At 36.7% G+C, this 26,097-nt stretch overlaps 1 protein-coding gene across 10 annotated transcripts in view; it reads left to right on the top strand.

Moving 5' to 3' along the window:
- Positions 1-1,525: 1,525 nt before the first annotated feature.
- The window catches only part of Msrb3 (methionine sulfoxide reductase B3), a 180,664-nt gene continuing 156,092 nt past the window's right edge, over positions 1,526-26,097 (top strand). The window contains exons 1-3 of one of the 10 annotated variants that reach the window (XM_087192259.1): positions 1,953-2,188; positions 5,459-5,484; positions 6,230-6,273. Coding sequence is in view for 8 of the 10 variants with exons in the window: in XM_087192252.1 (XP_087048378.1) it covers positions 1,816-2,188; positions 5,459-5,484 (399 nt within the window). In the remaining 2 variants the exon portion in view is untranslated. Of the gene's footprint in view, positions 2,189-5,458; positions 5,485-5,506; positions 6,274-20,034; positions 20,145-26,097 lie in introns of those variants that run through there. The other 9 variants (XM_087192253.1, XM_087192254.1, XM_087192252.1 and 6 more) reach the window with 9 other exon arrangements.

The raw sequence follows: 26,097 nt of genomic DNA on the forward strand, positions 1-26,097 counted from the left end.
GGAGTATGTCTGTAATCCCAGCTCCCAGGAGAATGACAGTGGAAAAGGTAAGTTCAAGTCCACCCTGTCTCAGGATGTAAGTCAGTGCAAAGACCATGGGTTCAATCCCCAGTACAGGGAGAGAAAAAAAAAAAAAGGCTGATGATAGTGAAGCCTGCAAAGTTGAAAAGTTGATCAATTGATTCTCCATTTATATTAACATGAATTGTGCTTGCTTCGGCAGCACATGTACTATATTAATATGAATTAAGTTTATTTGACATTGCATTCTATATAATTTTACATTTTTGTACTTAAGGTCATTCAATGAAAATACTTTAAATGCAGCCATAATTATCATAATCCTTGGAAATTTACCTTTCTCTATTTTTAGGGAGTTCCTATATTCTAGTCTACAAATGGTTGAGCTCATTTTATTTTTATTTTAAACATTTAGACTATTGGCAAAGAACTATGCTAGGTGTTCTAAGAGAAGTAAGAAGCAGACATTTCTGTAGGACAAGGTAAAAGATATAAAAAAGAGGAAAGAGAAAGAATACTCAAGTTTCAAATATTTCAACTACTTAGGTTCTAGGTACCTAACTGAATAGTAATAGTCATTTAAGTCCCTTTTAAAAAGCTATTACAATTTATTTACCATTAGTTTACTTAGGTGACTTGCTCTTACTCCCATTATTACTGCTAATATATTAAAGGTGAAATCTGCTCACTTGCCAGGAATAACTCATGGGATGCAGTGGTGTTTTTAATACCAGATGTTCTGAGGGAAGCCACTTGCAAATGGACTGGTTTTTGGCTTACAGGCCTTAATACTCTGCCAGAATTGAATTTGTTTTGAAATAAGTTTTTTGATTTTCAAATAAAGCACTTTCAAACAAATAGTGTGAGGTACAAATTATCATCACTTTAGTTCACGTTGGAATAATCCACCCTCTAAATCTGTTTGACATTTACCCCTTAAGTGTTTTCCATCAACAAATCATTTCTGTAGCATCTTAAATGTTCATAAGTAGTTATATAACATCCTGTATATCCAGGTCCTGTCCCGTTTAAGTAAAAAAGAAAAAAATATATATATATAGTAATTAAGACACAATTACTTTGTCTTGAAAAGCTAAAGGTCATTTGGACTTGATTACTTGAGTTCGTGCCATAAAACAGGCAACTACATGCTTGGGCCTATATTTAAATGTCTGGGACTGAAATTTTGGTCATCAGAGGTAGCACCTTTTAAATAAATTTCAACATTGCGCTTTAGACAAGCTACAATAAATACACAAGTGTGTCTGTGTTTAAGAAGTGGGAGATGAATAGAGGTTGGAGGCGGAGAGTAAGTCAGGTGTAAACTACAGCCCTTAGCTGGTGTGAAAAATTAAATTCCATCAGTCAGCCTGCCTCAACTCCGTATAAAGCAGTCAAATACAAGTTTGGGAAGAGCCCTTTGGAATTCTTACGCATTTGCATACATGCGTGCGCGCGCGCGCGCGCACACACACACACACACACACACACACGGCGGCGAGGACCCACTGACTTGGATGGCAGGCAGTGGTTCTGGGTATTATAATGCTTGCTCCGTATGTGTAGGATGGCTTACCTGTGTGATACAACTGGCAGTGCTGCTCCTGCCCTACCCTCCTACACTTGGGTATTTGCCAAATTTTTGCCCTCATTATCAAAACTCTCCACTCTGACAGGTCTTTTCTCAGGTCCCTGGCTCCCTGTCCACCGTCTGCATGGCTGTTCTCCCACCCTCCAGGGGTCTCAGGTGGAACCTGAGAGCGGTGGGTGCTCGGGCCCCAGCGTGAAGAGGGGATGCCCGCTGGCAGAGTGGTCCCACTTCCCGCTGGCGCGGGGCGGCTAGCGGCCTGGGGCGACTGTGGAGGCGGGAGCTGGCGGCCTCCGAGGCCCGGGCAGCGGGCCCTGCCGCGGCGGGCGCTCCGCGGTCCTCCCTCGCCGGCTCCTATGCTCATATTTGGACTCAGCGGCCGGTGCCCAGGAATTTCCCGTCATGCCTCCCGCCGCCCCGACTGTCGCCCAGAGTGTGGAGGAGGAGGGAGGCTCGGACCGCTGCGGAGGCTGCTCGGGGGCCTTTCCATGAGAGCGCAGCGGACCCTCCCGCAGCCCCTTTCGCTTTGCCTCTGTCTCAGCCTGTGCCTGGCCGCGGCGCGGGGAACCGCACAGTCGGGTAAGTTGGAGCGCCCGGCCCGCGGCGCCTCACCCCTCCCGGCCAAGTTAGGGTGGGAGCTGCCCCGAGTCCCTCGGGGGCACCGGCTGTGCCCCTCAGTGTCCTGAGCGGACGCCCCCTGCCTGCCAGAGGAGGGTCGCTCCCCGCGCCCGCGAGGCGAGGCCGAGGGAAAGGAGGTCAGGGCTGGCTGGCGTCTTCCCGCCCCCCCCCCCCCCCCCACCGACGGAGGCGTCTGGCCGCCGCGCTGACACCTTATCCCGTCCCCGGAGGGAACCTGAGCCGCGGGAGCCCCTCCCGGCGCGGGCCCCCGAGGGAGGGGTCTGGCTCGGGTGCCCCAGCCTGGGAGGGCACTAGGCGGCGGCGGGCGTACGGTACGCCCGGATAACGGGCCTGGGGCGTGGGAACGCGCCGGCTCGGGCCGCGCCTCCGCCGCGCGTCTCCCAGGAGAGCGGGCGCCGGGAGGGCAGGGGGCGGCGGGGGGAGCGGCGAAGAGGGGCGACCCCGGGGACGCAGCTGCAGGCGCTGCTCAGCCAGGCTGCCCGGCTGGCATTTGATAGGCCAAAACTGAACAGAGCCCGAGTTTGCCAGGTATGAGTTTTGTTTTGTTTGTAAACGGAAAACAAAAACAAAAACCAAAAAAACCAGGTCCATTAAAAAAGTTTTACATTGCACTATTTCAAGTCAAACTGTATGAAAGAAAATTGCTGTTCTTGCCTTATTAGTTTTAAGGCTATAAACCATCAAGTGTGGCAGTTCTGAGTCGTAACAGTAAAGTTTTAAAAGATAATTTTCTTTGAGTCTTGTGCAAAATAGTAGGGAGGAGAGTTTTAAAAAATATAGATATAAAAAAGCAGTTAATTCAAAGTACAAATGTAGGGTTTAAGGTAAATGTGAAATTGCATGAACTCTTACATTTATGATGATGAGTTAATGGTTGTCAGATCTTCTTGGTTCCTTATTTTGTCTGGAATGGAAGAACAGAGATTATAATTCCTGAGAGCTGATATTACTTAGGTTTTAGTTCCCCTTTGTTTTTACCACCAGTGGACTAAACTGTCAAAATAAGATTTGGGTAAGTAGGACACATAAATTAGTTGAAAGCGGACTCGTCTATACCTAGATTATATTTAGCACTTTGATTTATCTTCATATTTTCATTTGTAGCGGAGGTGACAAAATAGATTTTAAAAGATAATTTTATCTATAAAATTTTAAAGATATTTTAGAACCTGTAAAATTGTCACTTCGAATTAATGGCTGATATTTATGATATTTCTCTTTATTAAATACTTGTAAATACTAACAAAATAAATTTCATATTTGTTTCTGAATAGTGCTTTTTTCCTAAAAGGGCCTACTTTTTATAGATTCATATTTTAAGAGTTGTTTTAATAGCACCTCTTGGAAAACACAACAGGTTCTAACTTCAATTTTTTTTTTCCAGTGGCATCTAAAAAGTATCTACTGTGCTGGATAATAAAGAGTGGGTTGTATTGCAGGAAAATAATGTATGCATCTTTTTTTCTGTGTCAGTGATGTGTTGACTTACCTAATACTTGTGGTAAAATAGTCCCTAAAGACCAAAATCCACTGCACTGTGGACCCTTGCCAGTAATTTTGAACACCAAGTTTACATTTGGACCATTTAAACATATATTCTTTTAATTTTGGTCCCAGCTGATATATCAGTCTAATTTCTTGTGACTTTTATTAGGGGCCTATGTGAATGTCTGGATTTTTTTATATTAAAATAAGTAGCCCTTGGGCATTTAGATTTTTGTCACAGTGCCTAAACTCCCTGTCTGCAGATGTTGCAGCGCACGTCATTTAGCTTTGAATCAGCACACTGTTTATAAATTTTAAAGGTGCTCATTCCAGTATTTTAACTATTATATCAAAAATCTTGTTTAATCAAGTCTAGTATTTGGAATGTCCAACTACTGTGCTATCCCCAAAGTAAGATTTAGCAGTTTTCTAAGATATTTATCATTCATCATTCAAAGATAGATTTTAAACCATCTAAGAGCAAGCAGATTTAGGAAATAATCCTTTTTAGGTCTATCATAATCTGGTCAAAATCCCTTTGATTTTATCCTCAGTTGTATAACTCAGTATAGTTAGGGGTTTGGTTGGTTTGGTTCAAATATTTAGCTTCCTTTTCTGTAAAATGGTGAAGGTGGATATAGTTTCCATGTCTCTTCTAACTCTGGGATTGTGTAATACTGTTTTTGTTTAACCCTGAAGAGCCACTCTACTACATCTGGTTCAAACTCCTGATTGTCAGACTCTGACTTGCTACACATGTTAAACTGGTCTACCTGTAGTTAGATCTGATGGGTGTAGTTACAGCTTTGGGGATCCCAGATCAGCCTCAGGATTCTCTTGATATCTGGCAGGTACCTTAATACTAAGTACAGAGTTCCTTAATATTAAGCTTTTGTAACTTTCTTTCCTTCATTTAATAGCAAAAATTGCTGATAATGTCACAGGGTGGATGGATGCTCTTTGTGAGTAGTGAAACTCAGGCCCTAACACGATTGATTGATAATCAGTTTTCATATTTTGGCCCAGGTTAGGGATGCCACCAGAGTTACCTAACCTTTCTTGTGGCTAGGAAGGCTGAAACTAGTTATCTGGAAAGAGTTCAAGTAAAATGCCTCTATTGAGGTAATTTGATCCCCACAGAAGACTAGATTGAATCTACATATCTACTTTATTTAGAATTAAATTATCTTTGGCAACAAGGATAATCAGGTATTTAATTGATAATTTGTTAGCATTTCTTATGGTTATATAGCTGTCTCAAGATTTTACTGTGAATATTCTATATTTTCTTCTTCATGGGCGTAATACATTTTACTTTTAAAAGGCTTAGCGCAGTCCCTGATCCCTTTCATATATTTATGTATACGGTATTCTGAGCTTCTATCTGTGGCTTTTAGGGAAATAGAAATAAAGGGAAAAGAAATATGGAAAATGTAAATCCATAATGAGTTTATGGGAGATATTGGTTATTACCTCATTTAAGTCTGTTGCAAATAACAGAAATGAACTTGAGCAAGTTTTTAGCAAAAGAAAAGTAAAGAAGGAAGAAAAGAACTTGTTGGAAGACCTTTGGAAGCCAAGTGCAGACAGATCTTATTAGGGCCTGGGGCCAGGGACTGGAAAACCTGTAACATTCCCTGATTGTAGTTTTTGCTTTTCTTTATTTCATTGTTCTCTCTTTGCTGACCGTTTTTTGTGTTTGTCTTTTTGTCTGTTATCTTTCAGGGTTGAATATAACTGCTCAGCAGCTCGTGAGTATTTACATATCCCTTGGTTCCAAGCAGAAGCAGAGAATAAATTCTGAAAGTCTTGATCCTAAATTCCTGAGCAGAAGAACCTGATAGCTTGAGTCACATAGTTATTATAGATTTTCCTCTATTCTAATTCTAGAGTTATCTGTAGTGTGTAGTACAGCCAATTAGATGGCTTGAATTTGTATTTTTTCATTTTATATTTTTGAAATTATTCGTCCTTAAAGTTTATAATTTCTCCTGATTTCAATGTTTGTAGAAGTGTGTGACATCCTTAGAGTGATTTAGAAGCTTAGCACAGTTCACACTGCTTCAGGAAAGCTGAAGAATAAGGTTGTAAGAAATAAACTGAGTGGAGCACCAGAAGCAGTAATTAGAAGGTTGGCATGCAACTAAGTTGTGAAAATCCTGTCTGATAATAACTAATTCAATCTGTAGATAATTATCTGCATATTTCCCAGAATTCACTGAATAAAATGCTGAGCCCAAATTGCTCTTTAGTATAAATTCATTAAAAGCAGGAAAGTTTTAGAGATATTCAAAATAGAAATAGTTTAGGGACCAAGAATTTATCAGTTTAGGCTTTCCCTGTTCCATGCAGATCATTTGGAGTTGAAGTCCTTAATTAAGGAATATGTCAGATGAGTATTTTGTAATTTCCTTATGCTTCTAGGACATTTTTGTACCTTGGTTGGCACAACTTTTAGTTATAGTTAAATCCATATATATTCATCTTCTTCACTAGACTCGAAAATCCCTTATGCCAAGGAATCTCACAGAAGAATTCTGGTAAGGCGTTTAGCATCCCTTTTCTCAGGTTATAGTAATTCTAATTTTTTCAAATACTCTGAAGCTTTTATGACATCTGGCTTGCTATTGCCTTCTTCCTTTGGCATTGGAGCTTAGAAAAACTGCTCTTTTTCTTAGTTGTCTATTTTTAGATATGATAGGCTTTTCCATGAATATTCTGATTTCCTATGTGAAGATCAAATATATAGAATTATAGGATGTTTTCCTGTCAACTGAAATGGCATGGGGAGGGAGAATATAGCAAACTCACGGGAGGGATTCAACTTTTGTTACCAACCAGCATTTACTAGATCAGATGGAGGGCAAGAGTAGAAAAAAAATTGAGCGTATATAAAGAGATAAAGTATGGAAAATTTGGTTTGACTTTGAACATGGAAGGTTTTTAATTCTAGGCCATGGAATTTGGAAGGAGTTAGTAAGTTATGAAATTGAAGTGTCATGGTTAGAGTAGCAGTTCAGAGGATGGATAAAATTGGGAAAGAAACCATAGAATAAATGAGGACATGTTGTAAGAGTTTTTATCAAAGAATGAAGCCCTGCAATAGAGTGCTAGCAATGGGACTGGAGAAGTGTTGCTGAAGTACGTTTGTCAGAAATGAACAATTAATTAGATAGTAGGAAAGAAAAGACATGAATAAAAGGCTGTAGTAAGATGTTAAGCCTGAGAGATTGAACGTGAATTTAGGCTTATGAGTGGATAAAGATTTGTTTTGCATATTTGTGTTTAACATGCTTATAGGGCATTCACGTGTAGAGTCACATGTAAGGATTAGAAATTAAAGGGAGAGAGATCAGGATTGAGAATAAAGCATGTATGAATAAAGAGAGTTAAAAATAAAGGTAAGAGAACATTTGGTGGCTGGAGTAAGAGGAGGGCTACAGGAAAAAGCATGATAAAGAAGATAGAATTTTGTCTAGCTTTGGAAGACACCCACTCAGCCTATGGCATTCTATCCATGAACTTTCTTTGTTTAAGGAACATTGCATTTCTTAATAGATAACGCATGGGAAATATTGAACAAAGGCCACTGCTTCCAGAATGACCTTAATCAAATGCAAAATTGTTGCTGCTACTTCCTTGCTTAACCTTTCTTTTCTGGTTTCTTATCTTTCTGAAGATAAAGATAAAGATGGTTTCACCAACACTAAGCCTTGTTTTCCTCTGTAAGGCAGGCTTCTTATGACTTGTTTAGTTTGTACTGAACACGTTTTGCCTCACATGCTTGTTCCTCCTTTTGTCTTCCCCAAGAAAAGCAGAATATGAAGATGTAACTTCCACCAGATAGAGTACTATTTGTACCTTTTTAAAAAAGTCCTTTCTGGGCACTTTTTATCACCATGGTCAGGTTCTTATTCATAAAATAATTGTTGACAGCTTCCTAATCTAAATTTAAAAATACTTATGATAGATTGAATCCCTCTCTCCTTTTCCCCCACAGAATGCCTTGCTTATGTTATATTTTCAAATGACTCCTGCAAGACTCCGTACACTTGACTTGGCCACACTGGCCACCAAGTCCCGGCCTCTGAACCTTAGCCACGGTAGTCTGGGACAACATTGTTATTCAGAGTTATCCGTGTTTGTGTTGATTTGGAAGCCTTAGGACATTTATTGATACATGGCTTTCTGAAGGAAAGCAGAGGGAATTTATTTATGAGAGGGCTTATTTACAGGCTGTAGAGGTTTATAAAATACAGAGATGACTACAGGTAAAATAGAGAATAATGGTATAAAGTGTACATTCTAAAAGTGCAGCGTCCAAACCAACAGTATATTCTGATTCTATGTTTGTAAAAATAGTAATTGTTCATAACATTTGTCTAAAGTGACACTTTATGTACGGAATACATTATTAAGAGTAATTTTTAACTCTTAAGTTTAAAAAGAGGACCCTCCTATAGGGTATTAGTTGTACTTTTAGTAGCTAGTGACTGAGAATACATAACAACAAAACAGCTACTATAAAACTTTGAAATGAGGTGAGGTGAAAAATATAAAAACATTCTCATATTTGAAAAGTATATGTATGTGGAAATTACGACGTACAGTCTAGAGACAGGACTTGATAACTTGCTTTGTAAATACTCTCAGGGAAATTCTCGCCTCAATTTTGAGTAGCTCATTGTCATCTCACTTTGAATATGGAGACTTGTTTGCAAATGTGAGCCATAGCTGAAATTTTGAAATGCAAGAAAACTCAAAATTCTTAAACCAGGTATTGCCTTTTATTCCAGGAAAGAAATCAGATTCGGTATGTAAATATTTTAAAAGTTGCATTTCAAGTGTTTGAGCATCATTGTTAGGGGTAGTGTGATTTTAAGGTGCACTTTAGTGGATGATTTGCATGTACAGAGATGTATGTATAGCAGTCACTGTTATGCCCATAACATAACTGTTTTCTATTATATAAATTATAAAATTCAATCTTTCTGGTTTTTTGATCCATTATTTTATTTAAAGGCCAAAATATCTTTCAGTATGCATGGTAAACTTAAGACGTTATTGGAAGTAAACCTACGTTTCATGGTAGAATCTATTAAAAAAAACAAACAAACCCAAAACAGCCCTTGTATGAATCAGCGAGCCCTAAAATTTTATATTTATTCTTTCATTTTTCTTTTGTTTTTATTGTGTTTGGTTGAGAGGGACTCATGAGTTTGGCTGAGTTTGAGGGAGAACTGTAGTATCTGCTATAGGTGTACATTTAGACTCGTGGTGTTTAGCTAAGGGGCATGTCTCCCTGGACAAAGTCCAGGAGATTAGATATGGCAGTGGGTGAGAGACCACAAGTGGTCTTTGAGCTTTAATCTCACAAAAATTGGAAAAAAAGAGAAAAGGTACACTGTAGTTCTTGCTTCTCATTTCTGGATGTACAAATATGTCTTTAGTCAGATTGCCTTCGAGGGCCAGGAAGAGAATGGAGTGAGGGCAGAGGATTGTCCCTATGAGCACAGCCACATGAAAACTTGCAGGCTCATTTGCATATTTGCATCTTTGTTCTCCTGGTTATGTTGCAAAGGAGTTGATGTAGTGATTTAAAAAGAATATTGGATGATGAATTGGATGGTGAACTATGTTCACCTAGATCTGTTCTTACCTAAGTCATTTAAATATCTTGTACCTCAGTTTTCTTTTCAGCAAAATGAATAAATTGGGCTTGGTAATGATGTTGCTTTTAAGATTCTATAATCTGTGGGTTGTCTAAAAGTCTCCATGTAGCTTCCATAATTTTTAATTATTATAACATTATTAATAAATTATATAAAATTATGTATTTTCTTGTTATGTTTTGTTCAAGTTTCACAAACTATTTTGTTGAATTAATTACAAATATTCTCTAAGGTCTTATGCTTGACCATAGTAGCCTACTGTATCCAGTAATTTGAACTGTAGAAAAAGTTACAATACCCTTTTAAAGATTCAGTATTTATTTAAAAGATAGGCTACAACATATTAGAACCATTGTGTTGTATCTTATCAGAAGTAGTGGCATTTTGGGCTGGGGATTTAGCTCAGTGGTTCCGGCGCCTGCCTCGCAAGCGCAAGGTCCTGAGTTCGATCCCTGGTACCAAAAAAAAAAAAAAAAAAAAGAAGAAGTAGTAGCATTGTGCAGTAGAAATTATGTCTACTTTTTATGTGTATAGTTATTACTTGTTTATGCTTGAGAATATATCTCAGATGGAAAAAATCTTTTTTTTCCCAGGGTTTAAAAAATTTTATTTTTGGTACTGGAATTGGACACAGGCCTTCACACTGAGCCACATTCCAAGATTTTCTTGTCTTTTTTAATAACTTTGACACAAGGTTTCACTAACTTGTCCAGGCTGAGGCTGGAACTTGTGATCCTCCTGCCTCAGCCTCCCAGAGTGACAGGCATGTGGGGCATTATGCAAGCCTGGATCAGGTTTGTTTCCTGAATTGGAAAATATCTTTTAACAGGGTATACTACCAGTGATATTTGTCTCTGACAATCCTAGGAATTTATTTAATTCATAAAATTATTAATCTTGGTCTTATCATATAAAAATATACCTTCGGGCTGGGGATTTAGCTCAGTGGTTTTGCCGCCTGCTGTGCAAGTGCAAGGACCGGAGTTCGATCCCCAGTACCAAAAAAATATATATATATAACTTCATCTTGACCTTTAAAGAAAAAAAATACTTATTTGACAGGTAAAAAAATATCTTTTTGGTCAGGTGTTGGTGGCATATACCTAATCCCAGCACTCTGGGAAGCTGAGGCAGGAGGATGACAAGTTCTGGGCAATTTAGTAACCTTTTAAGATCTTGTCTCAAAAGAAAAAATAAAAAAGAGCCAGGGATGTAGCTCACTGTGAAAGCCCTGGGTTCAATCCCCAGTACAAAACAAAACAAAACAAAACAAAATGGAAAAAACAAAAAGCTTTTCTTGCCTTTAACTTTTATTACTAAACCTTTTGTCTTTATTATAAAATATTTTACACACATAAAAATATAAAACATCTGTATAAGGCAAAAAGAAAAAATTTTAAAAATCTGAGTGCTCCTACCCAGCTTTGGAATGAATTGTTAAAGCTGCTTGTGTGACCTTTGCTATTTACATCTTCCCTCTGCTCAGCGGTACTCACAGTCTTGCATTTTGTGATTTTTCATTTAACACAAATGATAACTGATAAACTTTTGCTTTCTTTATACTTTTACCACTGATGTATCTTTCCATGTTGTTTTGTATGCATTAGAACCTTATATAGATCATATCATCTACTGTGTATCTTCCATAACTTGCTTTTTTTCCCTGCAACATTATATCTGTGTTGTCTATATTGGTATGTGTGACTCAGTTTTTTAAATCACCATTTATTTTATTATCCATGTTTTTCTACTTATTTATGCCTTTCCATATTTATCCATTAGAATTCTAGTTTTCCTATCAAGTCAAATGTTTTATTTTTTCTATTGTTTTTGTTTCATCATCCATATATTAAATACTACCAGTAGTGATGATAATAGTGATAGTAATAGAAGATACATACATGTAGCTGTTACTGTGTGCCAGGCACTGTTCTAAATATTTGTATATATTAGCTTACTGAATGTTCATGGCATTTTTCAAGGAGGTACAAAATTATCATGATAAAGCATATAGTACTAAGATTAGAGACTGAGACATAGAGAAGTTCAGTAATTTGTATGACTGTGATTTAAAGTAGTTTGGGGCCAGAGATGTAGCTCAGTGACACTGTGCCTGTGTGGCAAGTGCAAGGTCCTGAGTTTGAGTCCCAGTACCAAAAAAAAAAAAAAAAAAAGAGAATAAAGTAGACACTTTGGCTCCAGAATCTGTGCTTTTAATTATTATATTATTTAATTCCTGTGTAGTCTTTTTTAATTATATTGTTTACCATTTAACTTTTTTAAGATACTAAAATAATGCTAGGACATTAAAAAAGGAATGGCCCTCCTGTGTCATTCAAATAAGTTCCCGTGCACAGCACCGATTGGTCAGGTGTGACACAATTTATCTCATAGACCATGCTTTTCTTTTTAAAATTAGAAATATTTTATTAAAAATCAGACCCCCCAAATATAAAGACCCAATTAAAAAATGGGCATCTAAAATGAACAGACATTTCTCAGACAAAGAAGTAAAAACAGCAAATAAACATATGAAAAAAATGTTCAACATCATTGGTCATTTGATAGATGCAGACAAAAACAACACTGAGATTCCAACTCACCCTAGAAAGAATGGCTACTATCAAGAAATCAATCAATAACAAATGCTGGTGGGGTTGTGGGGAGAAAGGAACCCTTCTCCATTGTTGGTGGGAGTACAGACTTGTGCAACCACTGTGCAAATCAGTATGGAGACACCTCAAAAAAACTAGGACTAGAGGTACCATTTGACCCAGCTATTCCTCTGCTGAGTATCTTCCCCAAAGAATTAAAAGAATCATAACACAGTGATATATAAGCACCCATGTTCATACTGGCACAGTTTGTGATAGCTAAAGCTTGGAAACAGCCCAAATGCCCATCAGTTGGAGACTGGATAAAGAAAATGTAGTTTTTTAAAATATAAAATGGAGTACTACTCAGCCATAAAGAATGAAAACTAGAGACATTTATAGCTAAATGGATGTACATTGAGGCCATATTCTTAAGTGAAATAAATAGAACACACATGTAAATACTGAACAGTTTCTCTGGTTTGAGAAACTGAAAGCATAAATAAGGATCAAAATGAATAACTGACAATGTGAAATAAGAAGAAAAGGTCTAAATGGGTAGGGGAATTGGGAGGGGTAGGGGAAAGGAAAGAAGGGAAAGAAAAAAATATGAGAAAAGGAAAGAATGGAGACAAAGTCTTTGTGAATAGGGAGGGGTGGAAGGGTGAAAGGGAGGGCAGGGGAATGGGGAAAAAATCTACATCATGTAAAGATACAAATTCCCAATGATGAATGTCATTGTACTGTATACTTAAAATGTACCAATAAACTTAATGAAGGTGAAAAAAAGAATTATAGCTTTGTGGTAGATTTTGAAAACAAAAAAAATTATAAATATTAATTTATTTTTAATTGACAATAATTTTATATATTTATGGGGTACAGTGTAATATTTTGATGTATGTTCACTGTAGATTCAGTCAAGCTAATTAATATATTCATCACGTCTCCAATTAATTTTTTTATGGTAAAGACTTAAAAAATTCGTTCTTTCAGCAATTTTGAATTAAGCAACACATTATATTAGCTGTAGTTACCATGCAGTGCAATAGATCACTAAAACTTATTCCTCCAGTCTAACTGAAACATTGTGCCTTTTGATTAGCATCTTGCCTTTCCCCATCCCTCTCCTCCCTAGATCATGATTTCCTTGTACAAATTTTTAAATTCTGTGATACTTATTTTTGCCCTCTCCATTAGAAAGAAAAAATATGTCTTCATTATCCTAAAATTTTAAATTTTTTTTTACTTTTGGACTGTGGTTTTGAGCCAACTGATTTATTTTGTTTGTTTGGAAAAGTTTCCATGTATTTGGGCACCAACATCCTCTTAAAAATATTTTTGTGTTCTTAGATGAATCAATTAGTCATCCTGAACCTTGGATTTCCCAGGTAAATTTCATCTGTCGAGTATTATTTATTTTATTAACTAGGCATATATAATTGTTAATCAGATCTTCCTTTCATTATGAAATAATGAGGAAGATTGCAAAAGAAAAATAATTAAAATATAGTAAAGTTCTTGATAGGTATTGGAAACTACCAGTTTTACCCAAAACCCTGAAATTACAGAAGAGGAAACATTAACATACAGAGATAAAATCCCTTTGTACCATAACTTTCTTGTACAACTTTATTTTTTCCTACAGTAGTTCATTATCTTTTTTCTTATATGTAGTTATTTTTTGATGTCTTCCAGTTTTCACAAGCTATTGGATAATTTCCTAATATCCCTTATTTAAACATGCTCAAATTTCTCTGATCTTAAAAAGCAAACCAAAAGCATGTTCAACCCAACATTCACTATGATCAAGTTATTTTACAGTTGTTTTTATCCTTCCTGTCTCTTTATCTTCCTTCCATCCACCCAAAAATATGCATTGAACCCTCTTATGTGGCAGGTACTAACCTGTCTACTCTTAAAGGATGCAGTATGAACCAGAGAGACAAAGGCCACATTCTCAGAGACTTTCCTTCTCAGTTTAGAGCTGGTATGGCCTGTTGTAGAAAGAGCAAGACCATTTTATGGTGGGTTCAAGTCAGAGCATTGTTGGAGTTGAGGGTAAAGAGGAGGGCCAGATCATAAGGGGCTTTCAGATCATTATGAAGAGGGCAGATACTGTGCTGTGTAATGAAAGCCATTAGAGGATTTTGGGTAAGCAGTGACAAGATCTAATATACCTTTTCAAATAATCACTTCAGCTGCTGTGTGGAGAATTGATTGTAGAAATCAAGAATATAAGCAGGCAAACTATTTAGGTCTCTGTCTTTGATTCAGATAGAAGTTGATACTGGTGAGGGTGATAGTGAAACCTTGCTGATGGATTTGTTTAGGGTTTAAGATAAAGGAAGAACCTTCATATTATTTCAATGAAATTTGTTTGTTTGAAGGCACTAGTGGAGTTCATATCATTGAGCCTGATTGATTCAATTTGGTTCCTAGCTTTCTGGCTTCAAGGTATTTGACACATTGAGCACTCACTCCTTAAGAAATAGGCCTTTCTCTTGGTTTCTAACTCTGTTATTAGATGTGCAGTCATAGGCAAATTAATTGAATTATCCATGCCTCAGCTTCTTCACTTGTAGAATGGAGGTATGTAGGTAGTTGTAATCATAAAGGCATATATATGAATTAATTAGCACAATGTCTTCCACAGTATCATTGTCATCATCATCACTGTGACTGTAGTCATCGTTATCTTTTTCATTCTGAAACAGTACTTACCTGGACCTCTTGATTCTCTGACAATTGCTCCTTCTTGGTTTTTGTTAGTTCTTTCTAGAAAGGCTCACCTCTAAATGTTAAAAGTTCCTCAGTGTTCTGACAGTTTTTTGTTTAATACATCTTCTTAGATTATCTTGTTTACTCTTTGGCATCAATTCCATCTGTATATAATAATAATCCCCCCTTACATACCTAATCACCTGCCAAGTTCTCTTTCCTAAGCCACAGTTTGTATATCCACTTGGTTCTTTATCATCTCTACTTGGATGACTAAGCTTTAGGCACTTTAAATATGTCAAAACTGGACTTCTTTTTCGCACCTGAACTCACCCCCACACTGTTTCCTAGCTCAGCAAATGGTGCAACCATTCCTCTATTGCTTGAACCAGAACTAGAGTCCTCCTAATTTTTAAAAAAATCTGTCTCATCTCTTGCATCAATCTTTTGCCTAGATTTCTGCAGTAGCCTCCTAATCAGTCTCATTATCTTTGGTCTTAGGCCATTCATATCCATTTTTATTTTTGTCATCTTACTCTTTTCATTTGCTAGTTTGATCTGTTAATCTCCTTTGGTTAGTTCCTTTTCTTGTTAGGGTAAAGTTTCAAACTCTTATAAGACTTCCAAGATTTGCTTTTGTTAACCTTACCATCTCAGCCCTCTACTCCCCACTTAAAAAATGACTCTTCTTTCATTACCTTCAGTGAACTACACTCAGTCTTATCTTAGGGTCATTGCTTTTCTTTTTCTTAGTCTGGAACACTTTCCTCATTCTTAAACAGACTTAACCATCTTATCTTTTATTCTTAGTTTAAATGTTACTTCCTCCAGAAAGCTTTTCTCATGTCCACCAAACCAGATTACTCCCCTCTGTTATTTAGGATCTTTATCCTTTTTCTGCCTCTATGAGATCCTTATTGTACTTGTTAATCCTGTTTTCCATTTTCACTAACATGTAAGCTTCCAAGAACCATGGCATCTTGTTTCACTCTGTCCCAGCATCTGTTTGTTAAACAGAGTAAGGAATGAATGCAACACAAGATTGCCCAGTTTTGAGAATTAGAGGCCTTTGAGTTGATGTGCATTTGTCTTAATCTTCCAGGATTACACAAGGGAAAGGCAGAAAAGTTTAGGTTTACTTTTAGAGCTCTAGCAGCCTCTAAATAGGAGGAGGGAAGCAGCGTCAGGGCTGAAAGTGGCTCTGGAAAGGAAGGATTGTCATGGTGTGGAAGGTTTTTGTTCTCTAATTGGAATGCTAGCCAGAATTTCCAGGGCATTGCTGCCAGAATTTCCCCAGTTTGACTGTCTTTTTCAAAAGTCAGAATGGCAGTGCTTTTCACATCCTTTGTAAGGTAACATCCAATGACACAGTGCTTGCTGGTTACTTTTGGAGCCAGATACGGAGACCATGTGCCTGTTTGTAAGCTCTCTGTACCTGGTGGCCTACTTGCTATCTGGCTTTCCTATTGGATTCTCTTTCACTAACTTGCAGGAACAATGGTCACACAAGACATGAGTTGGGAGCTAGCCTTTTCTTCAGTACTTCCTTTCTGCACATTATCTAGCAGAAGCTTTTCAAAATGGTTTTATTCTTTGTTAACTTCTAAGACTGATGTAGGGTTTCCTCTGTTTTTATATTTATTCACCATTTTGATGGGAACTGATAAAATGTGACTGAAGGAGAACTTGAGTTCTCTTTTGAAAGGTATTTATTTGTACTTCCCCCTTTGTTTTTGTGTGTGTCCATATGTATAAATAAGCTCTCTTTTTCTGATTCCATATTTAGTCTCTTTATTCATATTTTAGTTCTGTAATGCTACATGAGAGTAATTTTAATAGGCATATTTAAATCATTTATATTTTATGTCATGAACATATTTGATGGCATACTTTGTCCTGTTCTTTTGTGGTATTTTTGTGACCCTCTTCCCAGTTTTCAGTCTTTTGTCATATGGTTTCTATGCTTTATTTGCTTTTATCTTTTTTTTTGGTACTAGAGATTGAACTCGGATCCTTGTGTTGCGAGGCAGGCAGCGGAACCACTGAGCTAAATGCCCTGCATTTATCTTTTAAAGGGATTATTTTAGGTTCTATGACTAAAAATACCATTGAACCTTACCTAATGTAATTATTACATTTAGAAGAATTGCATCAGCATTTGACTCTTCTCTGTGGGAGGAACTTAGAATTCTTTTAGTTTTATTTTCTGCCCTGCCTTAGTTATAAAAGCGCCCCCCTCCCAACTGTGAGATACTTTAATTAAAGTGTTTTATGCAAAAAAGGTATAGTATTATTAGGAAACGAGTTGAGAGATAGATTAGCAAATGAAAATATATTGTTAAGATCATGATACACAGTGTATTTGCCACTGTTATTCTCTAATAATTTTGTTATGAAAAATTATTTTTCATAGAATGGCTTTTATATTTTCTTTATTAATATCTATTTGTATTACATTAAAATAAAAAAATTGGCAGTTTCATATGGCTCCCTGTAATATTGTCCCACTAGCCTCTCACAGTGACCTGTTAAGTAGCTGTTGTTTTTGTTATTATTCCAGTTTTACAATGATAAAACTGAGATTCAGATTAAATAAAGGCACAAAACCAAAAAAAAAAAAAAAAAAAGTAATAACAAAAAAAGTGAGGCCTGTAGTTATTGTTGAATTTTTTTTTTTTTTTTTTTGGTGCCGGGGATCGAACTTGGGACCTTGTGCTTGCGAGGCAGGCGCTGGAACCACTGAGCTAAATCCCCAGCCCCAGTTGAATTATTTTTATATTATACATTCTCCTTTTTAAAGTTCATCATTTTCATTTAATCACATAACATCTACTACATTCATTGATTACCACCACACTTATTATATCTCAACTTTACCAGTTTTAAAGATATTTTGAATCATATATCATTTAGCTGGAGTCCATCCTTGAGTTGCTATTTTTTTTTCCTTTTCCTGGTACCGAAAATCAAACTCAGGACCTTACACTTGCCAGGCAGCTGCAATGCCACTGAGCTAAATCCCTGGCCTGTTATCTTTTTTTTTTGATAGGGAAGGTTATATGCATATTCTTGAACTTTTCTATTAACACGTGAATTCTCCTCTTGCATAACAACATTTAATTGACAAGAGTATTCAACAAACATAATTAGGAGCCTGGAAAATTCTTATAATATAACCTGAATTCAATAATATTGTAATTATGAAATATTATAAGTTGCTAGCATTCTGTGTAGAAGAATTTAGGAACAATGGAATTTACTGACATTGAGATGACAAATTAATATCGGTCATAAGGTCACTGCTGAGAATCTGAGGCCTTTAGTGGTTAGATAATTCTCCGGGTCATGATATAAAATTAGTTATAAGTCCTTGAACAGTTTTATCTTTGAATGACAGGAATAGTGGCAGTTTTATTTGAATTATGTAGCTTACAGCTCCTATTGGGCTGTTCAAATTGTATTGATCAAAAGTTTATTTTGTCAAATACATATTTTATTGTTGTATATGCCTCATGCGTACATAAAATTAGATCATGATATATAATTGACTGAAACAACCAATTGAAAAATGTGAAATTTTTCATTTTTGTCAAAGATAATGATTTTTTTCTGAAAGTTACTAAAACATAATTGCTGCAATGGAAAAAATAATCTTAGTTGAGCTTGCTATTAATCACCTCATTTTCTTGTCTAAAACTAAATTAATTCTCCCTTTTTAAGCCTCCTTTTACTTTTCGTTCTTCATAGAGAAAGTCAAACTCAGTGAGCTCTCTGCTTGTTTTTATTTTTTTATTTTCCTTTTTTTCAGACAGGATCTTCTTATGTAGTTTTAAGTGGCCTTTAACTCACAGTGATCCTCCTGCCTCAGGTTTCCATGCTGGGATTACGGATGTGCCTTACCATCCCTGGCTAGATAGCTTTTATTTATTTATTTATTTTATTTTATTTAAATTTTTTTTGGTATTGGGGATTGAACTCAGTTTAGGACCTTGCACTTGCAAGGCAGGTGCTGGAACCACTGAGCTAAATCCCCGGCCCTAGATAGTTTTTAAAACATTATTTCTCTGACCCTTCTAAAACTCAATGAAGTAGGTGTTATAATCTACATAATACTGCCTAGGCAGCAACACAGGACTCTGTCTGGCTCTGTGGGAACTAGGATACCACACACAAAGAGGGAAACACAGGAAGGACATTTGAGTTCAGTTACATTAAAACCTTTATTGAGCCCATATTTTATGGAGATGAAAGATCACTGACTATTGTCAAGGAGTTTATAAGATAGGCAGATTTATAAACCTAAAATTCTAACTCCAAAAGTAGTAATAGAGGTACTGAAGTAGGAAGAAATACAGAGAAAGAATTCATTCATTTTCTAATGGAAAGGATGGGAAGAAAGGACCCGAGTTCAATCCCCGGTACCAAAAAAAAAAAAAAGAAAATGATACCTAAATATATTTTATATATAAATGACACATGCACAATATCCTAGCAAGAGAAGATGATATTTGAACTAGCTTTGAAAGTTAAAAAATGAGAGTGCATTCTGTATATGATATGGAGGACATAAGTGGTATGGTGAGAGTAGAAAAAGTGTATGGGAAACTACAAATCATTGACTATCATCAGAACATAATATTATTTATTCAACAAATACATATTGAAGTCCTACTAAAGCTAGGCATTGTGTAAAATACTAGAGACAAGGTAAAAGACTAGAAAGTTTGTGGAACGTGTAGTGTACTAGGCTGTATTGAGGACTGAAATTACATAAGGAAAAGAAATGAACCTAGTAGTTGTTGAATGCTTGGATAGAATGGTTGACTTTTCCCTTATATGTGCTTATGAGCCAAGGGCATGTTAAGAAGGGTTATAGTGTAGTCAGAATCAACATACATGGGTTTTGCAGCAGAGAGGTGATGTGAAGGGAATCAGATTACAGGCAGAAAGGCCAGCAAGGGGCCACTACTCGTTCTAGATGAGAGATGAAAAGGTATTTGAGCAATATCTTGGAAAAGAAATTGACAGCACTTAGTGTTGCTTAGGTGTGAATGGCTAAAGTAGAAAAGAATCAAGATAACTCCCAGGTTTGTGGTCTCAGTAAGTACAGCAGATAGGAGTACTTTTTAACATAATCAGAAATATAGAAAGTCTAATAAACTAGTGAAGAAAAAAAGTAATTAAAGTGAGGATATGAAAAGTAGTTTGAGGTACAGGTGGAGTACCTCAGTTTTTTTAAAAACATGATTTAATCTCAAAATTAATTAAACTATTGCAGAATATTTTATTTCTTTCATTTTATGACTTCCTTTAGGACTTCTCTCTCCCAAACCCAATATGATGACAAAGGATAATTGATAGCCCTAAGATTTATTATCAGTGGAATTTATTTTCATGAAACTTCTCTGTTACCTGCCATATCAGGTGAGATTTTCTTATTTTCTGCAACAAAAAGTAAACTTGGAGGAGGGATGCTAAAATGATACAAGAGCAAATATTTACTTGCAGTTTCCAGTACTAAAACTTTCTATTTCTGGATGGTGGGAAAATTCCGTGTCTAAATACAGTGGTATCTCAGTTTATGAATTTAATTTGTTTTATGATTTTTGGGAAGATGAATGCATTTGTGTTTTTGTGGGGAAAATGGCTGTGGTTGTGTTTGTCCCCCAGTGCAGAGTTAATGAACGAGAGCAAAATTTTGCCTAATGATTTTGTTTGCAAACAGAAGTGTTTGTGAACTGAGGCATTACTGTATTTGAAATATGATTTAAGAACCTGTATTTTGGGATTTATATTTAACTCATTAGAAATAGTCTTAGTGATAGATATAGATGCTCTAGTTTATAGTCCCAGGTGTAGAATTTATCCAGCCAACATCAAGTTTTCTCTTTAGATTAAATGGTCCAATCATTGAGGCACTGCATTTTTTTTTTGCATGGGTAAGCTTTATTCTTTTTTTTGTATGCTAATATTTTTTTTAACTTCTTTTATTGGTACACTGTAGGTATACAACACAATTACATTTCTCATTGGGAATTGTACCTTTACATGATGCATCTTGGTTCTTATTTTTTCCCCATTCCTAGCCCTCTCTTCACCCCCTCCACCCTTCCCTATTTACAAAGATTTTATTTCCATTTTTTCCATTTCTCATCATTTGTCCTTTCCCTTCTTTCCTTTCCCCTTCCCTCCCACTACCCCTACCTCTTTGGACCTTTTCTTCCTATTTTGCATTATCGATTATTCATTCTAATCATTGGTACATTTTAGGTATACAATATAATGACATTCATCATTGGAAATTTGCACCTTTACATAGTCTCTCTTGGTTATTTTTCACCCTTGCCCAGCCCTCCCTTCAACCCCTCCATCCCTCCCTATTTACAAAGATTTTGTTCCTCTTTTTCCATTTTCTCATATTAATCCCATTCCCTTCTATCCTTTCCCCTAGCCCTCCCACTTCCTTCCCCTTTGCCCCTTTTCTTCCTATTTCACATTATCTATTATACATTTAGTCCTTATTTACACTTTCGGTTTCTCACACCAGAGAAACTATTCGGTATTTATACATGTGTGTCCTATTTATTTCACTTAAGAGTATCGCCTCAATGTGCATCCACTTAGCTATAAATGTCTCTAATTTCTCATTTTTTATGGCTGAGTAGTACTCCATTTTATAAAAACCCCACATTTTCTTTATCCAGTCTCCAGTTGATGGGCATTTGGGCTGTTTCCAAGTTTTAGCTATTACAAACTGTGCTGCTGTGAACATGGGTGCACATATATCACTGTGGTATGATTCTTTTAATTCTTTGGTTACTTGCACATGGTTCTTTGTACAGGAAAACCAAAGGTGAAAAGCAGCAGTCTCCAACTTCAGCCCTCACTATCTCTGTCTCACTCCTCTGAAGTAAAGTTTTAAATCATTATTCTGGTAGTTAATTCTGTAATTTTACTTAATGTAGTTATAGCACTATTTATTGATTCAATTTCAGATAATATACAGTTATGAACGATAAGGATTTATCTGCTATCTCATCATTCTCTCTACCATTGTTTACTATTTTTGTTGATGTTTTGTGCTCTTATTGTTTACTTTTGGAATATTAAATAGTATATTTTCTCATCAACCTGTGATAGCCTATAGGTTAAGCAGCTGTGAGAAGAGATTATAGGTAGACTGACTTAGATAAATAGAAGTTTATTTCTCTGTCCTGTTTGGTGACTATCAGTGCCTTATGACCTGTTGGGTCTGCCTTCTTTATCAAGGAGCTTCCATCTCAGGGCCAAGTGTGTGGAGGTAGTTGTTGCCATTTCCTAGGAGAGAAGAGGAAATCCGAAGCAAGCGACTGCCTTTATAGGAGGTGACCTGGAAGATAACACATCTTATTGACTTACATATCACTTACCAAAACTTTGTATCATGTTAATATCAAACTGCAAGAGAGACTGAGAATTGTGTCTGCATATTTAGCTAAAATTTCAGGGGTTCTAATATGAAGAAAGGAGAATTGATGCTAGGGTTCACTTAGCCTCTTCTAGTCTAGTCAGTATTTCTTAACTCTAAAAGATGAGGATGTTGCTACGAGTGTGAGTATCCTTTCCTTCACTTTTCTTTCTGGCCTTCCTTACATTGTGTTGTTACATAGTTTTTATTTTTATAGTGTAAAGTTGCTAATATTTGCAATATGTTCAGAACCTTGGTCCGTAGGTTGTCTCTAAAAGCTTGTATTATGACTATGTTCTTACTTCTGGGTAACAAAAATGAACTGTTACAATAGTTTTTTCTCCTTAGGTCCAAGATTATGATCTCTGGGCCTCTAAAAGGGAAATATATTTTCATAATGTCATGGTGAATGGATTGTTCTTTATTTTCTTACATTTATTTTATTGGATAAAAATCAGAGTAGGTTGGATTAAAATCTGGAGGGTCTGGTTGAAGGCACAGATCTCTTGGCTCACTAAGAAAGCTGTAGTGAATATGGTTAAGGCCCAGGGAACTTGCAGTCACTTTAGGAAATAAGATCTTCACATCCACTCATTTTATTGTAACCAAGGGCTACTCACTTTTGGGGCTGAGTGAAATCTTTAGTTTTTGAAGGTTTTGGAACCAGTATATCAGCTCTGGGTGATCAAGGTGAAGTAGCTCTCTTCTAGCTTTTAGTGTTTGAATGTAACAGGATAGTCATGTCTTCTTACCAAACTAAGAATCAATTTGGTATATTTAATCATAAAAGGGATAACAAAAGGGAGGGAGTCTCATTGTCATTGCCATTGTACCTCTCCTTCTTTCAGATTGTTATTTTCTTTCTTTTTTTTAAAAAAAAGTATGTTTTTTACATCATAACCATCAATTTATAACAAAGGAACTTTTAAATTGAATCCACAGTTTTACCAGAAGTTGAGCTTTGGTCCATAATTCTATTTTAGTTATATTATTGGTGTATCTGTTTAAGTGACATGATATAACCTATGCATTATCAATGTTAGTACACTCCATTGTCATCTTTTTTTGTACTTTTAAAAAATTAATTTTATTGGTACATTTTAGGTATACAATATAATGACATTCATTATTGGAAATTTGCACTGTTGTAGAAATCTCAGAAAGAAATACACAGAGACACAAAATTCGGATAAAATAATAAAATTTCTTCTAGGGAGCAGACAGGAACGCCAGAAACCAGTCTGGTCAATATCCACACCCCCTTTGTTCAGCATTTTCTTTTTAATATCCTTTTTAGCCATTATCTCATCCCTAGTGGTCTTTGATATGTAAATACAATTTCAGTTCATATTTACAAGTCACAGACACAAGATAGGCTATATACATTGCAAATTCACCCTGGCATGGTAACTGTTTTAGGTTAATGAAGTTACCCATTAGAGTCAGATAATCCTCACCTTAAACAAGGAGCTACGGGAAAAGCAAATCTTAAAAGAACACATTACTTATTTTGCTTCTATAGCTACCTTAATATTCAATCTATTAAGTTATCTAAAACTTTTCCGTATCATTCCTCCCTCTCTTTACTTTGGGATAATTCTTTTATCCATTACAAGTTCTATCCAGTTTATTTACATTTCTTAACACTAGCATTTGGTAGTCTTGAGCTGCAGCACTGCGCTACCTTATAAATTTTGAAATCCATTGGATGACACAATGACCAGCATTAATATTAATATTATAACAAGAATGGGACTCAGAAGAGGTCCTATCCAAGATTTTTTCATCCTGCCCCAATAAAATTAATCCCATAGGACAGCTCTCCTATATCAAATTTCTCATCAAGAGCCTTGATCTGATCTTTTATTTTGCCTAGTGATTCTTGTACTATACCAGATATATTAGCATATTAACAACTCTCTTTTCCAAGAAATAAGCAAGTCCCTCCTTTCTGGGTTGTGAGCAAATCAAGAGCACGCCTATTCTGTAATGACATTGGCCAGTGAATCTACTTGGGTTTCTAAAGCCCGAAGTGTGTCTTGAATTTCCTCAAGAGCTTTCTAAACTTCTTGTCCTAATGAAATATATTACTCCTTGTAGCCAAATAAGATCCCATGGGGCTGGCATATACATAGATGTAGGATTACATTGACCTTGTTTACAATTGTTACAATTACCAGTGGCTTGTCCAACAAGGGAGCCATTGATCCAAACTTGTGTTTTCTCTTTGTAATATAATTTTTCATTAGAATAGCCCCCCACACTCAGAAGTTATCCCAGGTCCCCCATAATGTTTTTATCAAAGAATATTGTAAATGGATAGCCTTCTGGTTCCCATTTTACCATTTTAAAAGTCACATATTGTTCATCAAACTTTTCATAACTAGGCCTAAACACTCGCAGTTTGAAAACAAAGAAACTTAAGGCAGTGGTGATCTGGCACAACACAATAATCCATGTCGTCCTTGTTGGTATTCTTCAGCCGTGCGTTGACTCACCAGCCTCCGGAGTGGTGAGAGCAGGGCTTTGAGTGCATTGTCTTTCTCGGTTCTCAGCATCAGCTTTATTGTTACCTTGTGCAATGAAGTCTTTGCCTTTCTGATGTCCTGAACAATATATTACTGTGACTTTGTTAGGTTTCCACACTGCCTCTAGCAACTGTATAATTTCCTGTTGTGGGTATTCTCACAGAGAAGGGCTTGGTACCGAGTAACCCAATTATTTGAGAGCCAATGATGTTCCCTTGTGTTCAGCAGTTCTAGGGCTGGGTGTGGAACCTGCACAGTCAGTTCCTGACCTAAAGTCAGCTTGTCTGTTTTTTGATTCAATAGAACTGAAGTTGTTAAGGCCCAAAACAATGAGGCCATCCTTTTGTTACTGAATCTAAATTTTTAGACAAATATGCCACCGGTTGATTCCAAGGGCCTACTTCTTGGGTCAGCATTCCAAGGGTGACATAGTTTTTTTTTTTTTAGTCACATATAGAGTAAAAGGCTGCTTTACATCTGGTATGCCTAGGGCTGGGGTGGTTGCCTAAGTCAATTTAAAATTTTTTAAAAAGCTTCCTCTTGTTCTACAGTCCAATGCAGATGATTCTCCCCTTGTCCCTTTAGGGCTTCATAAAGGAGTTTAGAGATTTCTGTAAAACCCGGAATCCAAATTCTACAGAAGCCTGCTGCCCCAAGAAACCTTCTCAGCTGTTTCTTTGTTTGGGGTTTAGGAATGGCACTAATAACCTGTTTTTTTATTTCCTAGGCAACGCATGCCCTGTGTTATTTGAAATTCTAAATATTTAACATGTTTTACACAAATCTGGGCTTTTTTCCATGATACCTTCTATCCAGTTTTTCTGTAAGTATAGCAACAACTTTTTGGTGCCTTCTCAGCACCATTCTTGGGTTGAGCTGCATAACAGTAAGTCAGCCACATACTGCAGTAGGACACAGTTATATTATTCCATGGGGAAGGCAAGCAAGTCCTTGGCTAGGGCTTCCCCAAAAAGCGTGGGTGAGTTTTAAATCCCTGTGGCAATCTAGTCCAAGCAAACTGAGTATTTTTCCCATAACTCGGGTCTTCCCATTCAAATGCAAAGATGGGTTGACTGAGGGGAGTGATGAGAAGGCAAAAGAAGGCATCTTTTAAATCCAAACAAGTAAGCCATGCTATTTCTGGAGGTATCAGACCCAACAAAGCACAGGGGTTAGGGACCACTGGGCGCAGCATTACTGTTCTGTCATTTACAGCCCGTAGATCTTGCACTGGCCTATAGTCCCCATCAGGTTTCTGAACAGGCAGCAAAGGGGTGTTCCAAGGTGACATACATTCTCTAATAAGTCCTAATTCCTTTAATCTCATGATATGGGATTTAATTCCAATTTGGGCTTGCCTGGACATTGAGTATTGTTTTACACCAATGGGGGCCGAATTGTC

This window comes from Heterocephalus glaber, unplaced genomic scaffold, assembly GCF_053883595.1.
Source record: "Heterocephalus glaber isolate CG9 unplaced genomic scaffold, H.glaber_assembly_v1.0 deba00001569, whole genome shotgun sequence".
In the NCBI taxonomy this organism is placed as follows: Eukaryota; Metazoa; Chordata; class Mammalia; order Rodentia; family Bathyergidae; genus Heterocephalus; species Heterocephalus glaber.